This window comes from Psammomys obesus, unplaced genomic scaffold (assembly GCF_907164565.1).
Source record: "Psammomys obesus unplaced genomic scaffold, mPsaObe1.curated_primary_1811, whole genome shotgun sequence".
Classification (NCBI taxonomy): domain Eukaryota; kingdom Metazoa; phylum Chordata; class Mammalia; order Rodentia; family Muridae; genus Psammomys; species Psammomys obesus.
Genome location: NW_026591086.1, coordinates 42,309,199 through 42,334,830, shown reverse-complemented (window position 1 = coordinate 42,334,830; position 25,632 = coordinate 42,309,199). Strand labels below are relative to the sequence as shown.

At 38.4% G+C, this 25,632-nt stretch overlaps 1 protein-coding gene across 1 annotated transcript in view; it reads right to left on the bottom strand.

Moving 5' to 3' along the window:
- Ndfip2 (Nedd4 family interacting protein 2) overlaps positions 1-25,632 on the bottom strand; it is a 50,776-nt gene that overhangs the window by 13,841 nt on the left and 11,303 nt on the right. The window contains exons 2-4 of the mRNA XM_055609739.1: positions 5,824-5,989; positions 4,697-4,830; positions 2,260-2,353 (exon numbers count right to left, since the gene is read on the bottom strand). Coding sequence (XP_055465714.1) covers positions 2,260-2,353; positions 4,697-4,830; positions 5,824-5,989 — 394 coding nt within the window. The remainder of the gene's footprint in view (positions 1-2,259; positions 2,354-4,696; positions 4,831-5,823; positions 5,990-25,632) is intronic.

The window sequence follows — 25,632 nt, the reverse complement described above, 5'->3', positions numbered from 1 at the left end:
TGTGTGTGTGTGTGTGTGTGTGTGTGTGTGTGTGTGTGTGTGTGTGTTTTATTTTGGGGACAAGAAGATGAGCAGGACTGGGATTCATGATATAAAACTCACATACAATCAATAAAAAGCTTTAAAAAAAAAGCAGAAACATGAATGTTGTAAGTAGAGAAGTCAAGAACTTAACTTATGAAAGCTATTTTAAAAATCTTGTATTTCCTGTGATTCTGTTTGCACAAATAAAATCTCAAATGCTCAAGTTAGTAAGCAATATTAAAGAATGTATTTCCAGACTGCCAGTGTAAACATGAAATATAAACCCAGTTGCAATTTGAAGAATAGCCACTAGATGGTAGTAATGACAAGCAAATCTATGCCAATTAAAAGTCTCTGGTCACACCAGAAAAACAAACAAAAAACAAAACACAAAACCCCAAACTTTTACTTTTATTATGCATGAAATATTTGTAAAACAGAAATAACTTGTAGAAACCTAATTTCACAGAATTTTGCTAAAATCCTGGATTTTATATTAAGTCCAGGAATATATATTTATATAAATCAAGTCACTGGCCAAAAATAATCTAATATATCTTAGTTATCATTTACAACAGGTACAAGTAAAATATTTTTAAATCTAAAAGATGCACAGTAAGTAAAATCTATTTGGTTAAAGGAAACAATTCGTAAGTTCATCCTCAGATACTTAGAAATGAAAGCATATAATATCAATATCCTTAGATATAAATTGTATCCATAATATATTCATAATCTTTTCTAATCAATATTTCTGTTGGGGCCATGTATATGTATGTAATATACATGTATGTTTATATACATCTGCATGTTTATGGGCATACATGTGTGGGATGTTCACATGTGTGACATGAGTGTATACTCCAGAAGTTGCCAACGGGTGTCTTCCTCAGTTGCTCTCCACTTTATAAAGGCAGGTCTCCCATTTGAACCACAGCTTCTCAATCAGTTAGCTAGCTACCCAGCACACTCCAAGGAGCCCCTGTCTTTTCCTTCTAAGTGCTAGAATTACAGAGAGCTGACACACCTGTTCGGCATGAGTTTAGGGTATTCAAATTCTGGTCTTCATGAGTACATGGCAAGGGCTTTACCCAATGAACTATCTCCATAGCCTCAAGATTTCTTGAAAGATGTAATAATGAAAGAAATTAATTTTTAAGATATTCTTTATGTAAACAAAATTATGTGAGGAATTTGGTAGTAATATAAGTTTACTAGTTGAATATAAATCAAAGATTAAAAACTAAGGTTCACTAGCAGAACAAGAAAGGCAGTAAGCAGTTATGTTTAACCAATGAATTCATTGTTTTTTCATTGTATCTACCATATCCAACTAAAAACTACAAAACAAACTTCAGATTTAAATTTTCCACATACTGGATACAAATATAACTATAATTAAGTGAATCTGAAAAGAAAGATAAGTCGCCTGCCCCTTCTTCTTACTGTTTCTTTTGTTTAGCAAGAAACCTTTTCAAACTGGAAAAAAGGGTGGCTTAACCCAGACTCAGTAGTTCAGCAGGTTAAGAGGGCCTCTATTTTAAAGATGAGTGTATCATTTTACATAAGAACTATTTCTCATTTTTATCTCTAGAGTAAACCACACATAATCTATAATTTTTTGCTAAACATTAGGTGTAATATTGTTCTGAAACAACATTTAAACAATTTGTTGCACACCTTAGTATTTGTCAAAGAATTTAATACAGACTAATCCCTTTTTCAGGAAGTAATAAATACTATGACAGTCTCCCCTCACAGTTTAAATTTACTATATAAGTCAAATAATTAATAATTCTGTATGATGTTAAAAGAATTCGGGATTGTAGTCTTCTGTTACCTTTGTAGATTTATACATCCATACCTTTGTGACACTGCTCTGGGTTAATAGGACTTTCCCTTCTCCAACCCTTCTGGCTTACGGTCACTCAAAGGGAAGTCTTCTGACCCCAAAGCAGAAATGTACAGTTCACTGTTATATGCCTATAGCCACAAAGGGACAGCAACATTTCTTTTAAAATTCTCACTCTGCTTTTTCCCTTGTACAATCTCATTTAGCTTAAATATGTATATTCCCCTGGCCAGCATCAACCATAATGTTTGCAACCAGAATACCTAACAAATGCTTACTCAACTTGAGGCTTTATACCATGCTAGCATTATTATTCTCTTCACTGTTATTTTAAGTGTACATACGCCAATGTTTCTGGGAAGCAGAATGGGATGGCCACTTACTGAAAAACGCCAGCATGAAAATGCCATCACTGCCTACTCTCAGCTGGTCCACATCGCTGAAGTCGTCTCTTGGCGTGCAATCCTCCTCCTGGCTCTGGAAAACACACACCAAAGCATCTCACTAAAACAACCAGAATGTGCTCCCTTCAATCTAAGAATAAGAGCATCAGGCCCTCTCAGGTGGCCATACAGATAAGATATTTGCAAGTAATACTTTAGCACGTAAGTGCTATTGACAAGGAAATCTTTAAAGGCTAGCACAGAGAAGGCAAGGTGAGGGCTGGGGAGAGGGCTCAGTTCAAGGGCAAAGACCTGCACCGGGATCCCCCACGCCCATGTGCAAAGCCTGGCACTGCAGCACGTGCAGCACTGTAACATACCAAAGCTGGTGGGACGAGAGACAGGCAGCTCCCTAACTCAGGTCAATTTGGCTAAGATGATTAATTTTTGGTTCAGTGAGAGCCCTTGTCTCAAAAAAGGGTGGAATGGAACAGAGGAAATCACCCCAAACCCAGTAATACACTCAACGCTTACCTCAGGCCTACACACTTACCACAAACACACACACACACACACACACACACAGACAGACAGAGACAGAAAAAGAGGGAGGGAGAGTGGGAGGGAAGGAAGAACGGATGGAAGGAGGACGGGAAACATCAAATTCAAGAATATGATATAAAGAAGATAGATGTGACACTACTGTATAACCGTCACGTGGGAAAATAGGAACTCTTATAACAGATGACGGAATGCAAATCTGTGCAACCTCTGGTTGGCAAGCAGGCAGCATTTATTAAAAGTGTATATGCCCTCTAATCTAGCGCTTCTGATTCCTGAAATAAACTGCATACATGTACATATTCCCACTTAAAAGAAATAAAATATTAAAAAATATTGAAGTAATGTTAGCAAGAACAGAAGACTGGACACAATTTAAATGCCCCTTACTTGTGGGTTGTGTTGAGATAGCTCTACATACATATTTCCATTTCTACATGTCTTCCATACAGAATTACTGTTTGCCTTTTTCTGGATACTTACACAGTGAAAAGCTTGAAGAAGAATGGACTCTCCCAGCAGAGCAAGGGTGTGGGCATCCTAACAACCACTGGGAAACTTGGGAGCCCTAGTAACAGAACCCAGAGCATAGGTGATTGTCATTCCGTTCCTACTGTTCAACACCTGTGGGAACTGGGGCTTGACAACCAGCACGAGCAAGACCACTGCTGCGGCTGTGAAAAATGAAGCCTGTACTTCTGACCCAAGGAACTTCCTGCCTTCTTTCCAAAATACGGGAAACTGAGAAAATAACAACCTGTCTGCCAGCTTACAGTTAAAAGTTAAAAGTTTAAGTCAGTTCTTGGTAGGCTGAGAAATTATAGGATATACATATTATGAAACTAAGAAGTTCAGCATTAAAATTTTACAGTAAATTTAAAAAGGTTTTAAATATTTTGGTGTTTTTACTATTCTAATAATCTCCAAAATATACTATGCCAAATAGTTTGTATACTATACCTCTTGCTTAAAATATACTAACATATAAATGTCTTTGCTTACAAATGTAAAGAACTCTAAAATTATTTGCAAAATCTATCATCACCGATAGCTTCTACTATTTAAGAAATATTGCTACAAAAGATTCTGCTTCCTTAGTCTTAGGCTCTATCAGTTCACACAAAACAAACCTGCATGCTCTTCCAGAGCCTATACTACGGTAAGATGGAATAAAACGATAAAAAAAAAAAAACCAAGTTATTTACACAATTAAAAGGTGTAAGTGCAAGGCTGGAGAAATGGCAGTTCTTCCAGAAGACTCTGGTTCAATTCCCAATACCCACAAGAAGGCTCACAATTGTCTGTAACTCCAGTTCCAAGGGATCCGACACCCTTGAACAGACATACATGTAGGCAAAAGAGCAATGCATGTGAAAATAATTTTTTAAAAGGTATAAATTCATGTATGAAAAAGGAAGTCATAATGGTATATTGGGGGGTGGAGAAAGAAGAAAAAAGCAAACATGAATAGAAAATAAGACAACATGCTTTGATGACAGACAGACCATAGGAGAAAGAGAGTCCACAAATGGTAAAGAGAGCTATGGAAATGAGGTCCATATGGCTGGCGCTGGTCAGAGTGAGCTGACTTGAAAGAAAAAGTCAGTGTGTGATATACCTGAAAGCAAAAAGAGGGAAGTGACAAACATATTATAAAATAAGATAGAGGATTCCATAACCTGAGGCAGTGTGCAGACAAGATCAACAGAAAGTGAGGAGGTCAGGGACAAGAAAAGGTGAATTATCTAAGAAAGTGCAATGTGACCAGTATTGACACACATGGGCAGAAAGACAGGAAGACTACACATACAGAGAAGGATTTTCATATTAAATATACAGAAGTCACAGAAATATTTTCAAACAATGATGTTTTTACTCTTTGAGGTGTCTCCGCTGCTGCAGCTGCCATGGCAGCAGCTTTAGCCTTTTCAGCTTCATCGTAGGTGGGAAGAGAGGTAGCAACACTGTATGGAGGTGGCACGGGGTAAAACTCACTGTAAACTTCAGTATCTGAAGACAAAGAAAAGTATTAAAGGGTAAGCGTTAAAAATAATGCGTATGACTTTACAGTCATGATCAGACTTAAAGAACTTAAAACAAGACCCTAAAGATTACTATTGCTACTGTAGGTCTATAATATAAACCATATAACAGAGAACACTGTTAAACTTGGATAATCGTTTATGTGTCCCATAGTTATTAAAAAGAGGGTGCGATGACAGAATCATCTAAAGGATGGTTGACTCAAAAAGAGTACAAGATTGAGAGCTTCTGAACACACACATGTATTCACTCACTCGTTCATTCATTTATTTATATAGTTTGCGTGTGTGTGTGTGTGTGTCTGTGTGTGTGTGTCTGTGTGGATAACTCTCTGGAGTATATTCTCTCCCTCAGCTGTGTGGGTTCCTGGAATCACACTCAGGTCATCAGACTGGGTGATAAATGACCTTACCTGCTGAGTCATTAGCTGATCCAAAAGTGAGAATCTGAGAGGAATTTCGGATCAGGGGGTGGGAATCCCACAGTGCACAACATCTGCCCTGTGCTCCATAGTCTGCACAAAGAAGCTCACTCATTCACTCACTACTTCACGCCCAAACCAATCCAAGAAAAAGGCCTTTTAAAGTCAGTAAGGACTACATCTATGTGGTGCTGACCATGTCATCTATGTTTGCTCTACATTAATGTTACCAACTCAGAGATGCGGAAAAATTAAGTGACTTACAAGTCCCACTCATGTACAAAGTGGCAACCCCAGAGAATCCTGAGCTATGACGAACTATAGGGTAACTTCTCTATGTTAATTTCAGCAACTACCCTAATCTTTCAAGAAAATTCCCAGTGTGACATGGGACAATTATAAGTTCTAGGACAGCCTGGCTACACATTAAGTTCCAGGCCAGTCTGGATTATAATGCAAAACAAAACACGCCATCAGCTCTTTGAGAGACTTGATAATTACACAAAACCATGCTGTGAGTAATCCCTAGGACTTCCCACCTGAAGTTGTAGGGACCTCCACAGTAATGCTACTGTACGGTGGAGGAGAAGAGTCGGTTTCCAGTACTGGTGCTGAAGCAGCAGCTTCCGCAATCTGTGCTGCTGAGTTGGAAGTTGATGGCTGCTCTACCGCAGATGATTCTGAATTATCTTCTTCATTGTGAAGCTAAACAACAAAGAAGAAAATTAATGTAATCAATTTGTTATTTTCCTTTCAGTTCAGCTAATTTTAAAAGATTACTTAAATTTTACAGGTATTAAAGAAAAAGTAACACTTTAAAAGGCGAACAAAAACGTAATTAGCATAGAGCAAAGCTAAAACTACAATCAGAAAACAAATCTATTAGCATCACCCTTCAAGCAAATGTACCTAGTTCTCACTGTCTTGTTTTGACTGTGCACTGAAATTGGTTTGACATTTCTAATGTTGTTACATACTTTCTACATGTAAAAACATTTCTTATTGATAAACAGAATACACTTGTAATTCTACACACATGGAATGCTAATTGTCCCATCACCTCCGCAGGTTGGCATATATGCTAAAAATACAGGGTGAGCATGGACTTGTATCAAACATAACTGAGCTGACTGTTAACAGATGTTTTGTTTTTATCTAAAACCACTTGCCTTGGTTTGCATTCTATCACAGCAATAAACACCATGACCACAAGAACTGTGTGTGTATTGGGGAGGAGTATAGTTCATCATCGAGGAAGTCAGTGCAGGAACTCAAGTAAGAACCTAGAGGTGGGGGCCATGGAGGGATGCTGTACTGGCATGTTCTCTGGGTCTTCCTCAGCCTGCTTTCTTGAAGCACCCAACACTACCTTCCCAGAAGTAACCCTACTCACAGCAGGCTGGACTCCCCCACATCACTCAATGAAGAAAATGTCCCACAGAGCTACTTACAGGCCAATCTGATGGAGCTATTTTCCTTACTAAAATCCCTCTTCTCAGATCGATTCCCATTTGTGGCAAGGTGAAACACACACACACACACACACACACACACACACACACACAGCACACTGCTGCTGTCTACTCTTATGAATGAAAAAAGCTGTACAAGAGTAGAGTATAGCCAGAAGATGAGGACACAATACATTTAGTAATACCATAAGAACAATCCAAATGTCTAGAGAGTTCACAAAGAATATTTGTAAGTTGAGAGAAAAAAAAATTCGTTCTTGTTATTTGAAATTTTTACCCCATATGTAAATTAACATAAGCTTTAACATTTGTTTGTTTGTTTGTTTTGAGACAGAGTCTCCCTCTGTAGCCTTGGCTACAGAGATCACCTCTGGAGCACTGGGATTAAATTAAAGGCATGCACCACCACACCTGAGTGCTTTAATATTTTTAATAAATAAGTAAAATGCAGTAAAATGGAACCTAGAATTTCGAGTTTTCTATGTCTCAGAAGTAAAAATGTTAGAGATATACACTATTCCCTACAGAAAAAGGTTTTCTCTAACATAAAATAAGGCAGAGATTGTTGCAGCAGCTCCAGTATTTTGTTGTTGTTGTTGAAAATTATATAGCATGGAACTATAACCAGCAAGCATAAGAAATACAAATCAGAAAAGGTACCTTATCTTTTTAAGAAAATGAAAGGGAAAGATATTAACAAGTCTATGAAATAATTACAGAATGGACAATCAAATTTATATGACCACACTAGACACTTCTGAGCTTCAGACCTGTGTATCTCTTTACTCACCCATTTTTAAGAAAGACACCAAATGATGCCCAAGGACTCTTACATTAAATTCTTTTTATCATTTCTCTCAGTGTTTAGCCAATCTTTATAGTGTCCAGATCTCACCTTAAAACCAAATTCTCAGAAAGTCTTTGTAGTCTCCTAAAAGAATTCTTTATGTAGCCCACACAGTCTCTTTATGTAGCCTACACTGTCCTGGCACTCCTGATCTACCTACCTCACATACTTAACTTGTCAGAAGTCTGTGTTTTTCTTGAAGGGATAGGGATCAATCTTTGCACAGACTGATCTCTACTAACAGCTTCTAAACAATACTAAGCCGAAGTGCTCTTCAAAGGGCTTAGAGTACCTGATTTATATCAATAATTTCCTAAGGGCTCACAACTAATTCTCACAGGAGAACTTTTTAGGTTACCATGGATATATAATAAAGCTATAAAACAAAAATACAAATCAAACACTTAGTGAAAAGAAATCAAAAGGAAGTTTATTGTAAGGACTAACAGACCTCAAATTGTCTTCTAAATAACTGTTCATGCCTGTAGAGCTGTTACCAACACTGATCAGAGGAACTTCTTTTTGAAGTGGTGAGTAGGAACTAGAGAGATACATTAAATGGTAAAAATGAGAAGTGATTGTTGAACACTCAGCCATAAATGGTACATTTCCATCACCCCCTCCAACCCTCAGGAATATCACAGAAAAAGCATAAGGATTGTGAAAGTTGTTGGGAAGAAGAAGAAGAAGGGATATGGAAGGCTGACTTCCAGGATCATGGGTCTGTTGCACTCTTGAACTCACAAGAGCTGTGATTATTAACTAACTACCCAAGATCTGCAAAAGACTGGGGCCCAACATCCTGTCATGGAAGAGGGAAGGGCTTATGAGACTCTTTCCCTCCTTGGGTATTTATATAGAGTTAACAGCTGATGGATAAAAGAAACATTTTCTTCAGTAGTGTAGCCAATAGTAAGGTGCCCATACAAATCCTCACCCATGTTCTTACAAGCAGCTGTAATCAGCTTGCCTAGCCATAAAAAAAAAAAAAAAAAAAAAAAAAGACATGCCAGTACAAAGGGGACCAGCTGGGAAAAAGAGATGAAAGGGAATAAGAGAGTAAGTGTGAATACAATTGAATTTCATTACATACTTGCATGGAAATATCAAACTAAAACCCTTTAATAGGTATAAATATTTTAATAAAACATTCAAAAATAAACTTTGGAGTTCTTTGATATACATATAATTTACCATTAAAAATGAAAACAGCCAGTCATGCTAGCATGCACCTGTAGTTCCAGCACTTGGGGAGGCAGAGGCAAGCAATGAGTTCAAGGCCAGCCTGGTATACAGTGCAAGTCCAGGACAGCCAAGGCTACACAGAGAAACCCTGCCTCAAGACAAACAAACAAACAAAAAAACAAACAAACAGAAAAAAAAGAAAGCAAATCTGCAAACAAATGAGATAACATAAAAAAATGCTGACTTCATGTTTGAAACTGCAAGATACAGAACATGCATATTTTTTCAGAGTTAACTGGCATTTTGATTTCATAATTATCAATGCTGAGAACACTGCTTCACATAAGTATGTATGTTTAGAGTCATTTCAGAATTGGAGAATCTCTTTAACACCTAAGCCAAAGTTCTTTAAAATGGTTTCTTTGTAAAACTCAAATCACCAACTCAAACAGTAATTTTAAAAATCAAACCAAACAAACAAAAAACTCTATGTATGGTGTGTGTGTGTGTGTGTGTGTGTGTGTGTGTGTGTGTGTGTGTGTGTGTATGTGTGTGTGTGTGTGTATGTGTGTGTGTGTGGTGGCCTGTGCATGAGAATGTGGGAGCCAAAGGAGAACTTTGGGCATCTATCCCTCTACCTTATTCTTTTTTTGGGGGGAGGGGAGTCTCTCCACGAACCTGGACTAAGGCTAGGAGCCAGCAAGCCCCAGGCACCTCCTGTCTCTGTTCCCCACAGTGATGAAGTGACAGGCACACATGTGGGCGTACCCAGCTTTTATGTAGGAGCTAAAATCAGAAGTTAGATCCTCATGTTTGTGTAGCATTGCTGTTACCTACTGAGCCACGGAACCCTTCAAACACCAAATTTTAAAGTTAAAACTGTAACTAAACACAACCCAAATAAATTTTGTTCTTGCACACTGACAAATAACAAGAAAAATAAGTTTGGTCTCTGTAATTAAACCACTGTTCCTCTAAAAGAAAAAAATTTGTATGTACAGCTAAAATACTGCAAGTGATAACATACAACAAGTCTCAAATCTGAGCTGAGAAGTTTTAGGTAGTGTCAGGTGGCGTCACACTGCACGGTCCAACAGCACGGGCAAACTGCTTATGTGTAGTGTGCTGGTATAACATACTACTGGCAAGCACTGCCACCACCAACACTGCCAGAAACATCTTGACTTCAGTCCATATTTCACTTGTACCTTGTAATCACTTGTAATTTTTGGTTGCAGCACACCTGTACTGGCTAGTTTTGTCAACTTGACACAAGCTGGGGTGTCCCTCATGGAGAATGCACCTCAAAGGAGAAAATGCCTTTATAAGATGTGACTGCAGACAAGCCTGGAGGGCATTTTCTTTTCTTTTTCCTTTTTTAAATTTATTCATTTTACATCTGAATCAAAGAACCTCCTTCATCTCATCAAGGTCCCACCCTGCCCCTCCCCTATTCCTCAGAAACTGGAAGCACTCCTCTCCTACCAACTGACCCTAGACTATCAAGTCTCATCATCACTGGCTGCATCCTCTTCCTCTGTGGCCTGGCAAGGCCGCACTGCCAGGGAAAAGTGCTCAGGGAGCCAGCAACAGAGTCCATGTTAGTGACGGACCCTGCTCGCCTTACTAGGAAACCCACATGGAGACTTAGCTGCCTATCTGCTACATCTGAGCAGCGGGCCTAGGTCCTCTGGTCCTCCCCATGCATGGTCCTTGTTTGGTATATCAGTCTCCAAAGGAACCCCTAGGCCCAGATTTATTGGCTCTGTTGGTCTCTTTGTGGAGCTCCTGTCGCCTCTGGTTCCTTCTATCCCTGCACTGTTCCATAACACTCCCTGCACTCTTCCCAAAGTCTGGCTGTGAGTTTCTGCATCTGCTTTGATCCCTTGGTGGGTGGAGTCTTTCAGAGGACATCTATGGTAGGCTCCCATCCTGTTTCTTCTCTTCAACTGCTTCCGGTGTCTATTCTATTTACCCTTGTGAATGATAATTAAGCATCCTCCTTAGGATCCTCCTTGTTACTTAGCTTCTTTAGGTCTGTGAATTGTAGTATGTTTATCCTGTATTATATGGCTAATATCTGCTTATAAGTAAGTACATACCATGTGTGTCTTTCTGGGTCTGAGTTACCTAACTCACGATGATCTTTTCTAGATCCATCAGGGATTTTCTTAATTAGTGATTGATGGGGAAGGGCCCAGCCCATGGAGGGTGGTGCCATTCCAAGACAGGTGGTCCTGGGGTCTATAAGAGAGTAGGCTGAGCAAGCCATAGGGGAGCAAGCCAGTAAGCAGGACCCCTCCATAGCCTCTGAATTAGCTCCTGCCTCTGAGATCCTGCCCTGTTTTGAGTTCATATCCTGGTTTCCGTCAAAGATGGACTAAGATGTGGAAGTGTAAGCTAAATAAACCCTTTCCTCCCAAACTTGCTTTTGATCATACTGTTATGAGCAAAAATCTCAGTAATAGAAACCCTACCTAAGACAATATCCAAAAACCTTTCGGTGTGGCCAAACTTTTATGCCCCACCAGCTACAGGAATCCCACAATTTAAAAAGCTGTAACTTACAATGCCTTACTGAGCAAAGATATATATAAAAGTGAAGGTTTTACCTGCCTTAAATACTGTGAAAGTAAAAGTAACCCTCCAAAAGCACTTACTCTGCCCTGCTTAAAGTAAAAAGAATATACATTATAGGTTACTGTTCACAAACAGAATATAAAGGAATAGATGAAAGAATACAGCCTTGCTACCCCTTGTACTTTGAAGTCCCTCCTAGCTAGTCACTGACTTACTTAACTTAAAGGATAGAAATGAAAGATTTTTTTAATCTCAAAAGACTTCCAAAGAACAAAGAAATCACGTAGGTGGGGTAAAGACCTTATATAAACTTCTACTTTCAAAAAAAAAAAAAATTACACCTCTGCTTGACTTCCTTTTCATATGGTAAAGTTGCTGTATAAATAACTAGGAGCTCTAAGATTGCCTGCCTTCTGTATGGCATGTTCATTACGTTCAGTCCCTCAGTTGAATAAGGTATGCTACTTAACATATGGCATAAACCATTTGGGAGGGGTAATAAAAGGTAGCAGTAGGGAAGGTAGATATGTTCGAGGTGGAATACACGCACATGAACAGTGAAACTCATTAACACGCATACCTAATGTATATTAATAGTAATTAAATACTAACTCACTCAGACCAAAGCTGTGAAAATATGTGTAAATGTGCTTTATATTTATCCCTCTTTGTCAACAAGGCAACGTGATATGAAGAAATGATTAGCACATTGCCGACCTAGTCCTTAAGGAGGAAAAAGGGAGCTTGGGTCACTGCACCACTTTAATGCTTTCTCTTCATAATCTGGTCAAACTGAGTAAGTCTCCTTCGTCTGCTTTTCTTTACTTGTCTCTTCCGTTGGTTTACTGAGGATGGGTGACTGTGCCCAGCTTGTCAGGGCTGCCAAGGCCAACATTCTGATAATCTGACTTAACTTCTGTCTCTTGAGAGCTGGGATCAAGGCCTGGTCCACAACATTATGCTTTTAAAAGGCTGAAGTTTTTGAAATCCAGTCTAAGTTTGCAGTAGTATCTGTCCATGGTACACTATTCTATTTCATCTCTTCAAGCAGGTTTTTCAGGTGTATTTATTAGTGGGTACCATAGTTTTAAGCAATTAATGAAAATATATGACTGTTCCCCTAAAAGGCTTTCGTTCCTTCTTCATTACAGATCCACGGCACTTTGGGTGAGCATTAGCCATCCCCACTGCAGACCTAGACACTAAGTATCACTAATCATTTTCCTTTGGCAAAGCAAATGACTCCCACACCCAACAAGGCCCTCCTTCTGGGAAGGGTACTTCAGACAAAGACAAAGCTAAAATAACAAGGTGACCTAATTAAAAGACACTCAATAGTAGGTAACTAAAGGCAGGTAAAAATGGAAAGTTTCCACACAACTAAGGAAACATCAAGGTATGTATCCGTAAAAATTAACAGAGCTCAAGACAAACATACTTTCCATCAAATCATGTATTACTAGAAATAACAATCCAGGGAAATTCTAGTTTTTAAGCTTCCCTTCCTTAAATGGCTTGAGAACCAAAATTTAGAAATTTTGATGAAAAAGATGCTATAAAGCATAAAAATGCTTTATAGCATCTTTTTCAAGCAGAAAAAAGTTTAGAAGATAATTTTTGGCTTCATAAAGCCAGTTAAATGTTGAGTTTTTAAAAGATTACAATGATGACTTTATACTCCAGAATACATTCTATTCCATACAGGGATTCATAATAGTAACAAAATAAAAGCTTTTACTCCTTTTCTGTGCCTGTAATCAAATTAAATAAGAACACTTTGACATATTCTCCAGAAAGTTTTTAATTTGCATGAACTAAAAATAAGTCAGCAAACTGGTAGATGGTGAAGTTTGAAGACTAAAATTGTCTTAAAAGCACATTTCTTAATGAAAGGCTGAGATATCAAACCTCTAAGCATAGAAAAATAATAAAACATGTCACTGGACTTGGAACATGTCCCTTTTAGCTATCAGAATCAGAACATTCGTTAGGGGTAAGGTCTACAGAAGCACAAACAACAAACAGGAGCTAGCAACTTTAATTGCACCCATTCTCTTCCAGGAAGCCCCAAGGCAGTGCTGCTTCATGAGGCTCTAGGACAGTGCTTCTCAACCTTCCTAATGCTGCGAACCTTTAATACCACTCATGTTATGGTGACTCCCCAACCATAAAATTATTTTCTTGCTACTTCATAACTGTAATTTTGCTACTGTTATAGACTGTAATATAAATATCTGATATACAGGATATCTAATACACAACCCCAAAGGAGTTGTGCCCACAGGTGGAGAAACAATGCTGACAGGCTTTGAGATCTTGGCTTGAAAGCATCTGTCTTCCTAATCAGATCATAACCCTAGATGTTTAGGAAGTATGCGGTGTTCATTTTAGTAGTCACTAAATCAAATAGCGGAGCCTAGGGTGTGTACAATCCCCTAAGCTTCCAGAAGTTTTTTCATTGAAGAGGGAGCTTACTCAAGTAATGTTATCTATGCTCAATTAAACTTTTCCAAAACCACAGATCACTCTATACTACTAAATTCCAGGGTCTGGAAAGATGCTTCAGGGGTCAAGAGCACTGGCTGCTCTTCCAAGAGGACCCAGGTTTGATTCAATACCCACACGGCAGCTCACAACTTTTTGTTATCCTTGTTCCAAGGGATCCAACACAACAAACTCTTCTGGCCTCCACAGGCATGCGGCATGCTTATTGTACACAGACATACACGCAGGCAAACCTTAACACATAAAAAAATAAATTTTAAAAGAAGTAAACTCAAACTCTGTAGCACCCATCTTTAAAATAACTCCTCTAGAGATGGCATTCTTAACACAGCTAGATAGGAGCCAACAGGAAAGAGAATTCAAAAACAAAGCAAACAACAACCAATACACAGAAACAGAGGCTCTCTCTCTCTCTCTCTCTCTCTCTCTCCCTCCCTCCATCTCTGCCTCCCTTCCTCTCTCCCTCTGCTATGGAAAATCAAAGGAAACACCAAAGTTCTTATGGATCTCTAGTACCTACTCTTCATACACAGAGAGAGGCTTACAGCACTGAACTGCAGCAAACATCCACCCACAGATACGATTTTCTCATTAAAGAAAAGTGCTCTATTAAAGAATAGAGAGACAAGAAACTAAACAATGTTTTCGTACAAATTACCAAGAATATATCAAAAAAACCTAAATTTTATTGACTAAGACAACAGAAGTAGGATTAATTAATAGCAAAAGTAAAAAAATGTCCCTAGAAAATCTGTTCATGAGGGCCAGGTATGGTGGTCCAGCTTTACTTCCAGCACTCAGGAGACAGAGGCAGGCTGACCTCTTGAGCTCAAGGCCAGCTCAAGGTCTGCATAGGGAGTTACAGCCAAGCTACGCAAGACAGAGACTCCTGTCTTAAACAAAACATAACAACTGCACAATGGAAAGAACAGACTTAAGTACCCACTAGTAAAGGCCAAATTAATTTAACCACATTAAAGAGCAATTTGTAATTCTGACCAAAACTGGATGTGTACATAACCGATGATCCTATATTCTAGATGTCAATACCAGAAAATTCTTACATTTACACAGACACATATAGGCACACTCAAGGCAGCATTTTTCAAAAGAGTGAGAAACTATGTATACATGTATGTCATGGGTGAATTATTATATAAATATATCACTATTATATGTTATATATACATATACTGTTACATATTATACCACATAAACTGTTACATAAATATACCATGATTTATACAACAGAAACCACCACTTAAATTGGGAAATTAAATCTGTATTAATTGTAATAGTTCAGTAGCACTGGCTGTTCTTCCAGAAGACACAGGTTCAATTCCCTGTACCCACATGGCAACTCAAAGCTGTCTGTAATTCCAGATACAGGGGATTCAATGCCCTCTTCTGGTCTCCACAAATACTGTTCACAAGTTACACAAACATACACAAAGGCAAAACATACATGCACATAAAAATGAATCTTTAAAAAAGCAGCAAAATAATGTAACAAACGCAATTCATATACTCAAATCCTAAAGTATACACTGTACAGAAGAAATGCTCTGTAATCAGTAAAAGTAAAGAAAGCATAAATAGGAGGAGCTTTAGGAGCGGCAGAGAGACTGGGGCATGGATGGCTTGCAATATGGGCAAGTGCGGACAGATGTGCAAGAGCTCAAACAAGACGACAAAATACATCAGTTGTTTCTATGGCAATACACATCTGTACTTAGGGTGAAAATGTTTCATAATTAAAAAAAATTTTAAACTGAGCCAGCCAAACTGTCTTCCAAACACAAAGCCAAGAACAGTTTTAAGCGTAAAAGCAGTCAAGGAACACATGGCGGCATTCTTGTGTCCTTGCAATAAAACTGCTTCAAGATAATTCTCAAGCAAGAAAAGAAGCAAGCAAAATAAAAAACAAAGAAACAGAAAAGCTACATCAATTTTTTTTTTAATGTAGAACTACGGCTAAATATAGTACTAAAACCTAAATAACTCCTGGTAAACAGAAAGCAAATTTTATATCCACCCCCCCAAAAAAAACTAACTAAAAAAAAAAAACTAAAAACAATGCAAATACCAGAATTGGGGGAACAGATGAAAGTACTAACACTAATAACAATTAATATATAGAATAAATAAGAATATAATGAATAAATAATATAAAGAATAATGATGTATCATTAGAATATAAGCGTTTTAATTGTGTTCTGAAGGAAATAATAGACTCAAGAAATGAATCAGATATTATCCAATTTCATTTTTAAATTTCTTTTCTTTCTGTGTGTGTGAGTGATGGGTAGATGTGGACATGCACCAGCCACGGCACACATGTGGAGGGCAGAGGATATGTATTTGGGGACCAGGGATTGAATGCAGGTCCCCAGACTTTTACAGCAAATGCTACTACTGTTGAGGCCACTTCACCAGGTCCCGTTATTACAATTTCAAATTAAGACAAATGGTTATTTCAATAAAACTATTCAATCCTCATTATTTTAAAAGACAAAAGGTTGTTTCAAACTGATTGCTAATAAACAAAATAGGTGGAATGAATTTTTGCAAACTGTGAATACTTTTTCATTTTCTTTTTTACTAGTCTGTGTTTTCCCAAGATCTTTACAAAAGAGATAAAGTTGGGGGACAAATAATATAATAAAGTGATTTCTGTGTTTGAAGGTATTTCCATAAGTTGGAAAACAAGTATCAGGTTATAAGAAATCTTGTATCTGTACAATTTTCCCATGATACTAAACAAGATCATCACAGAATCCACACAGTATTCAAAACCTTTTGTTGCCATCGTCAGGAGAAAAGTCAGGCACATAAATCCGTATATGATGTGACTGTTTCAGTCAACCATCTCACAGCACTTAAAGGCTATACTATAAGTGCCTATATCTATTTCTGTGTGATGATTTAGTAATGAAATTCAGCTTAAAGGTCAAAAAGTTTCATAAGGGCTTTTCGTTGCTTTGCCTCCTGTAATAGCACTCTTCCCTCTTTCCCACACAGTACATAAACCACATATATTCACCTATATAATCTGAGCCAAGCTCCTCACTCAGAAAGACGCTGCCTCAAAACAAAAACAAAAACAAAAAACAAGCAAACAAAAACAGACATTCTGCTTCAGTTTTGAACTAATACTGTCTATTCCTCAGAAGTATTTAAGGCTGACACACATTGTACACAGCCCTAAAAGAAATGGCCGTGGGGCAGCATCAGCAGGCAGAAAGCAGGTTTCTCCCACTGCTGTCCCACCTATGAGTGCAAACAACCCTTCAATCAAACCAAATTCAAGAACTCAAACCCACTGCCTTATTTAAATGCCATATGGTAAGAAAACGCCAAAGTGATGACAAGCATGTCGCCAAGACACAGGAAGAGACCAAAGAGGCCACAGCTGAATAAACTGGGATGATCTGGATACTTACTTATTAAGTAAAAGTAGTAAGTATGCAATTATGGCTCAGAATAAAGTATCAATCTGTGAATTCAATCTGATACAAATGAATAAACTGGAAAATGGAAAAGCACTTCCTTGTGGAGTTAAAAATAGTAAATTCTTACAGAAATGATGAACTAGGAAACTACCATTTCACAACCATTGTAGTTGCTATTTCAATCAAGAATAGTAAATGAACCCTAAAGCCAGTAGGTAAAAGACTGATTTTTAAAATCAGGACATTTGTAGGTTGTGCTACAAAGCAACTGACCTAACTTTTTCCAAAACACTGTCAGGAAAGACTACAAGATCAGAACACTGATCTACTTTCCACTTTAGCTCTAGAAACCCTATGTGACCACTAACTCCTTTACTCTACACTCAGCACTTGGAACATTACAGAATCCTCCTGCCTGGACAGTTGTGTGTCCCTCACGGCCTGCTCACATACAACGTCATCCTTCTATTCCTCCCATCTGCCTTCCTACATACAAGAACAGAATTATTTGGGACACTACAGCTGTAGATGATAAACCACCCTTCAAGTCCGCACAGCCAGACAGCCTGCCAGACCCTTTTGAGGCAGGGTAGAAAGGTAATAAAAATGTAGAAAACATGAGTAATAAAAAGCCCACTCACTCTCCCTCTTTTAGTGTCTCACTGAGTCAAGAATTTCAATGCAAAGAACTACATTACAAGACAGTGTGACTACACTCTTGGTTTTTTTTTTTTTGAGAAACATTTTCATTTATTCATTCATTCATTCATTCATTCATTTATTTATCTATTTATCTATTCATCTATTTATCTATTTATTTATTCATTTATTTATTTATTTATTGCAATTTATTCACTTTGTATCTCAGCTGTAGCCTCTCCCTGGTCCCCTTCCAATCCCAACCTCCTTACCTCTTCTCCCTCTATGCCCCTCCCCAGACCACTGATAGGGGAGTTCTTCCCCTTCCTTCTGATCTTAGCCTATCAGATCTCATCAGGAGTGGCTGCATTATCTTCCTCGGTGGTCTGGTAAGACTGCTCCCCTCTCAGGGGAAGGTGATCAAAGAGCTAGCCACTGAGTTCATGTCAGAGACAGCTCCTGTTCCCCTTACTAGGGTACCCACTTGGAGACTGAGCTACCATGGGCTTGCGAAACAATTTAAGCAAGTACATTAAAACAGTTAATGAACAATGCTAAGGTCAAAACACGTCTTAAACCCTTGTGAATTTTTATTTTTAATCTTATCTTAATCCTTTATAATTCATAAACATGGGCAACACCCTGTATAAACTATGCCTCAATCTCACAAAGGAAATCCTTTAGATAAAATAAACCTTGGTACCTTATTTTTAAATTTTATTGTTTTAAAGTTTAATCTTTAAACAGTTACAGATTGTATCTCTAGAACAAAGTAATCTTAAAAGATACAAAAATTGCACAAAAAATTATGATATTTTAGTGCCGTCTTTTTTTTTTCCTATGTGCATTGCATATATTTGCTTATATGTATGTCTGCATGAGGATGTAGAATCCCCTAGCACTGGAGGCACAGACAGCCATGAGCTACCCAGGTCCTCTTCGAGAGACTACTCCTCTCTACCGCTGGGCCATCTATCCAGGCCCTAATGCATGCTGTGTGCACTCTCCTCTAATTCATAAACTTAATGTTGCTTCACAATGACTTGTTCTAAATTTCTTTACTGCGGTGAGTAAATATCAAGTTGCATTTCCCACTGTTGGAAACATTTTTCTTATGGTCTTCTCGGCAGTAGAATTCTAATAATAGTAAGTCCAAATTACTCTCACTTGCCAGCACCCTGTCCCAGTATCATCTCCCTGACTTTAAATCCTACTTTGACCAAAACAGCTAAATCATCCTAACCCCTCTGCCACAAAACATGAAGTAATGGTACCTAGAGTTTAGTATCCAGAAACTACGGTGCCTGTCTGATCACTTAGCAGTGCATCTGAAAAGAGCACATCTGACAACCACCACATTTCTGATCACAGCCTCTCAGCCCTTAAACACCTGCTGCTTTACTTGTCCTGAGTCTATTTCTCCATACACTACCTCCTGGTTTTACCTTCTATGCTCCAGCCCCTGAAAAATAAATCGAACAACCCATGCAACAGTACCACCAATTCTCTAGTCCTTTATCTTGGGCACAACTATTCTGCCCAGACCCATCACGGTGAGGCTGTTACTTTCTGACAGAGGAAGGAAAACAGACCAGACAACCATGTTGCCATGATTTAGTGCCCAAGCCCAGCAGGGTAACCATTAGTCATCTCATTTCCAGATGGGGGTGGGTATTCGCTACTTTTTTCTCCTTCCCCCATTCCCAACCAGAAAACTTACGATCAAATCTTTGCTTCCTACTTCACAAAGGAAAAAGTTCTTAATTAAAATAATAATAATAATAATAATTATTATTATTATTATTATTATTATTATTATTCAACTTCTTTCCCCGGCATCCCTAAACTTATGTCTTATGGCAACTCTCCTAGTTCATATTCTTCACTTCCAATACCAGACAAATGTACCAAAAAGATCCTGTCTCCCAGCGGAGTTTCTCTTTATTTAAGCTATTCCTCTGATTTAGTCTACCTACATCACCCACATGTAGTTTATTTATATCACACTAACACAACAGCAAACAAAAACCTGCCCCATGTAAAATTACTCTTTTCCTGCTTTTTGAACTCTCACCCTTCATTTCCTCACACAAACATATACTAAAAGATGTTTAATTTTATTCCGTGATTTCTAATCTACTCATTCCCTTCTTCTTTTCCTCACTGACCATCCATTCCTGTTCTTTTTGAGGAATCCATATTTTTCTTTAAAGACTGTGGTGGTTGAATGAGAATGACTCCCTTAGGCTCATATATTTGAATACCTGCTCCCAGTTGGAAGTATTGTTTGAAAAAGATTAGAACAGGGAAGGAGGTAAAGGGGGGATGCAAAGTGAATAAACTATAATCAATAAAAAAAAGAAAAAGATTAGAAGGTGTGGCATTGGTGGTGATGGGGTGTTACAGAGGGGAGGCCGAGGTGTCCAGAGATGCTCTACCACTCTCAGTGTACTTTCTACTTCCTGTTTGTGGATTGGGATGGCAGGTCTCAGCTGCTGCTTCAGTACCATGTCTGCCTGCTTTCTACCATTATCCTCAACCTGACACCATGATAGTGATATACTTTATCTTTCTGGATCCACAAACCCTTCCTTCTATAAGTTGCCTTGGTCATGGTTTTTTATCACAGCAATAGAAAAGTAACATAAACAAAGACTCTTAGCTAAAACTGGATCCTGAGCAATAGATACTGTTGCTCAGACCTAAGAGCTGAACGGAAGCTAGATAATACTTGAAGGGTTTGGCTAAGTTTACTTTTAAGGGTATTAAAGCACCTAACCTGGTGCATTTCTGTCACGGTACATTCTGTCACAAGCATGTGGCTGACATTTTAGAAACAAGCATGATGCACTCTCCTATCTCATATGCTTCTAGAGCAGTAGTTCTAACCTTCCTCATGCTGCAACCTTTTAACACAGTTCCTCATGGTGTGCTGACCCCAACCATAAAATTATTCTCGCTGCTACTTCATAACTCTATTTTTGTTACTGTTATGAATCAGTATATAAATAGCCATGTTTTCTGATGGCCTTAGGTGACCCCTGTGAAAAAGTCAGTTGACCCCAAAGGGACTCCAACCCACAAGTTAAGAAAGCCTGTTCTACAAGATTGGGTAGTAGCTAACTGAATAAATTAAAAAAGAACATGATTTGATATCAGGAGAGTTAAATTTAAGGTACAGATATCTTACTAGCTAGACAAGTTTGACTGCATTATTAACCTTGTTAAGCTTCATTTTATTTCTGTTAATAATGTATTTTTATTTATTTAGTCACATAGTCATCAATTAGTTTTACAACTAACACTTATTAAAATCTAATATGCTCCTAGTATCATACTGAATACAGTAAACAGATTCAGTCCCATTAATACCCAGGTTCTAATGACTAAGGTTCTAATGATTAATAGGTTCTAATGACTAAGAAGCTCTAGGGAAAGACCATGACTGAGTATAGCTGGTGCTGCAGCATGGAGAATAAAGGAGAATGACTGTATTTGACCAAAGCTAACATAGAGAACCAAGACTACCAAGGATCAGACCAAAATGCCAACTTTCTTCACAGAAAGCTTTATTCTTCCCTGCAGAGAGACTAAGAATAGAATCCTCTGAGCCAGGGTTTTAGGTCCTCTCCATGCATTGTCCTTGGTTGGGGTCAGGAACCCCAGGGCTGTTTTTTGTTTTGTTTTGCTTTGGACTCTGTTGGTCTCCTTTTGGGGCTCCTGTCCCCTCTATGTCTTTCTCTCTCCCCCTTCTTTCATAAAATTCCATGCCCTTTGCCCAAAGTTTAGATATAAAGTCTCTGCATCTGCTTCGATTCCTCCATCAATAGACCTTTCAGAGGCCCTCTATGGTAGGCTCCTGTCCTGTTTTCTCCTGCTTCCAATATCTATCGTATTTGTCCTTCTGAATGAGGATTGAGCATCTTCCCTAGGGTCTTTCCTTGCTGTTTAGCTTCTTTAGGAATATAGATTTTAGTATGTTTATCCTATATTATATGACTAATATCCACTTATGAGTGAGTATATACCATGTGTGTCTTTCTGCTTCTGGGATACCTCACACAGGATGATCTTTTCTAGTTCCTACCATTTGCCTGCAAATTTCATGATTTCCTTGTTTTTAACAGCTGAGTAGTATTCTACTGTGTAAATGTACCACAATTTCTGTATCCATTCCTCTGTTGAGGGACATATGGGTTGTTCCCAGCTTCTGGCTATTATGAATAAAGCTGCTACGAATGTGGTTGAGCAAATGTCATTGTATGGTTGAGCATATTTTGGATATATGCCTTCAGTATCCAAGTGGGGTCCCTAGTAATGGGAGCAGGGGCTTTCTCTGCCAGGAACTCAGTGACAGCTCTCTGATCACCTCCCCCTGGGGGGTACAGCCTTGCCAGGCCACAGAGGAAGACAATGCAACCAGTCCTAATGACACCTGATAGGCTAGGGTCAAATAAAATGGGAGGATGACCTCCCCTATCAGTGGACTACGGGAGGGGCAAAGGAGGAGAAGAGGGAGGGAAGGTGGCATTGAGAGATGAGGGAAGGGGCCACAGCCGAGACACAAATTGAATAAATTGTAATAAATAATAATAATAATAAAAAGAACAGAATCCTAAAGAAAAACTAAGCACAGTGACATTAGTCACTATGGCATGCCGTTGCTGATGAGTCATTTGGGAAGCAGCAAATACCAAGATACCACTATAGATACTATTAAAAGGCTGATCCTTATAAGTGTTGCATGCAAAACCAAAAATGCTCAAAAGTTGGCAAGGTCTAAACATACAAGTTGAGAAACTCTAGATTACCAGAAAACAAACACTCCTGTAAACATATACAATGACTCTCTCTCACACTCTCTCTTGCTCTCTCGCTCACTCTCATGCTCTTTCAGTTAGCAATAACATACCTCTAAAGTTATTTACCATATAATAAGTCTTGGTGAGTCTTTTAGATCTAGACTCACAGCAAATGTCAGCAACTTCCCATATACCCCAGCCCCACATGTACAAGCCCCTTTCTCCATTATGTTTACCCCAACCTAACCAGCACACTTGTTAAACACTGATGAACCCACCATGATGCAGGTCAGTATCATTCAATGTTCAGTTGTGCTGCCAATTTTGTGGCTTATAATAAACGTCTAAGAAACTCTATGAATCCTCACAGCATCAAACACCAAGTTTCACTATAATGAAACTCCTTTTGTACACCCAATTTCCCTCTTTCCTCACTTGGACATGGCAATCATTGATCTTTTTTTTTTTTTTTTTTAAGCTGTCTCCAAAAATAATGTCTTCAGAATGTCACACAGTTGAAATCATACAGTACCTAGACTTCCCAAGCTGGCTTCTTTCAGTTGGAAATATAGACTGCCATTTACTCCATGTTGTTTGATATCTGGATAGCTTAAGTTAGATCTAAATATATGTCACTGTCTAGAAGCACTACAGTTTATGCACTTACTGAATGAAAGGTATATTAGTTGTTTCCATTTGGGAAATTACAATAATAGGTACTGTAAGCATATATGTAAAAAGTATGTGAGCCAAAAGTTTTTAGCAACTTCTGATTTCATCTGTTATCTGTTTACAGAGAAGCTGACTTTTCCATATTGTCATATTCTTATTGGAACCCCTTTTAAGTTCCAAGTTTTGTTTGTTCTCCCATATTTATACAGATTCTGCCAACAAAGATTAACTTATTTCCTAATCTATAACTTCTATATCCCTTTTTGTAGCAAAATATGCAAAATCCTTTCTGCATTTTTGAAATATAAATCATTAACAATAGTTACATAACTAAGCCACAAAACACCAGAACTTATTCTTAGCTAAATGTAACTGGGTATCAACTAACCAACTTTCCAACTCACTCCCTAAACCACTATTAAACTTCCACTGAGCCACTGCGATAGTTTCCTAAATGGCATTCACCGGCTTTGGAAGCCCCAATTAAAAGGTTGGCTCACCAAGAAATGACAACTCTGAAACCACAGAACAAGTAAAGAACATAAACTTAGCTTACAACACAGAGGCACATCGAAGTTAAAATATATATATATTAGGGGGAACAAAAAGCAAATAAAGAAATCTCACACCTCCAACACTGAAAAAACAAAAACAAAACTAGGAAGGAAGTTCAATAGTGGCCTCCTACAGGCCAACTCTCCCACTGCCGGATGTTTTGTTGCTTACTGTTACTATACACTCAGGACAAACTATCAGTAACAACAAACCTCTAGACAATTCTCAGTATTGAAGACAATGTTCTGGAATATGAAGGAAAGCGCATGCACACACACACATGAACACAAAGACATATACCCTGCACAGTTCAGTGTGTTGTGTGTATATATTTTAGGAGGGACTACTTGGTATTGGATAACCAAGTGGAAGACTCGTTCCTGAGGAAAACTAATTTTCCTACTCTCAGGAGTTAATTGCCTGCAGTGCTCATCTAGTTGGAGGCCTGTGACATTTCCTCTGTCCACATCAGAATGTCAATTTGTGTTAATATTGTTCAGATTTGTTTAGGCAGCCATATTGTTGACATTTCAGGGTGTGGCTTCCTTGTCCTGTCTAGAAGACACAATCTTGCAGCAGACTTCCCCTCTTTCCATCCCCTCTTTCTTGATGTTCCCTGAGCCTTAGGTGTAGAGGGTGTATTGCAGACGTACCAATTGGGGTACCCCAAGGTCAGATGTTCTCTACATTTTGGCTAACCGTGGCTCTCTGTAATACACTCTTCATCTGCTGCAAAGGGTAGGTTCTCTGATGATACGAGAAGTATTTTGAATACAATTAGGAATTATACTGACTCAGTAAAGTGACATCAGTAGGTTCTCCTCTTAAGATTCATGACCTCACTCACCCTGGGCAACTAACTAGGTTTATGATATCAGGTCTGATTTTTCTCCTGGCAACGTGGACCTTAAGTCCAATTAGACAGCTGTTGGTTACCACCAAGATATGAATGTCACTATTTTACCATGCTGGTCTTTGTTGTTCATAGGTGTCACAGTTGGCTCTCGGCAGCTATACACCCTCTAGTATGGTGAAGGGGAATTCTCAGAGGAGGCTTTCAGATGCACTTTAGCTCAGATCCTCCTCTAAGTCCTATGTCAGCAGTGAGTGGTGTCTTCAGCACTAGGGACTTATCTTCCATTCCTGGGAGGCAACAAAGGGCAACAGCAATAGCCTATATTCTTTTGGGAGTCATGGACACCACAGACCAAAAACTTAAAAGGAGGTTTTTCATACATGGTACTAGAGTTTTTGTTAATCTATGGCTCTTGCAGAAAGCATTATTATGACAAGTGGTATAACTTCATTTAAGGTAATACACACACACACACACACACACATATACATACATATACTTCAATGTGTACTATATGTAATTTGGGGCTAATATAAAATGATTCCCTATGGTCTCTTCAAACACCCTTAGAATTATTTATCCATCCTCCCTGCCTCTCCTTCTGTATTGCTCTGGTGTAATTTTAATACTGTAGTTATATTTACAATTAATGACATTTGTCCTCCAAGCCTGTAGATAGATAGACTTCCATTATATGGGATGGTTGAAGAAAATGATTAAGTACTCTCTACTTATAAAATACTTAGAAACAACTATTCCCCTTTTCATAAATAGAATAATCTA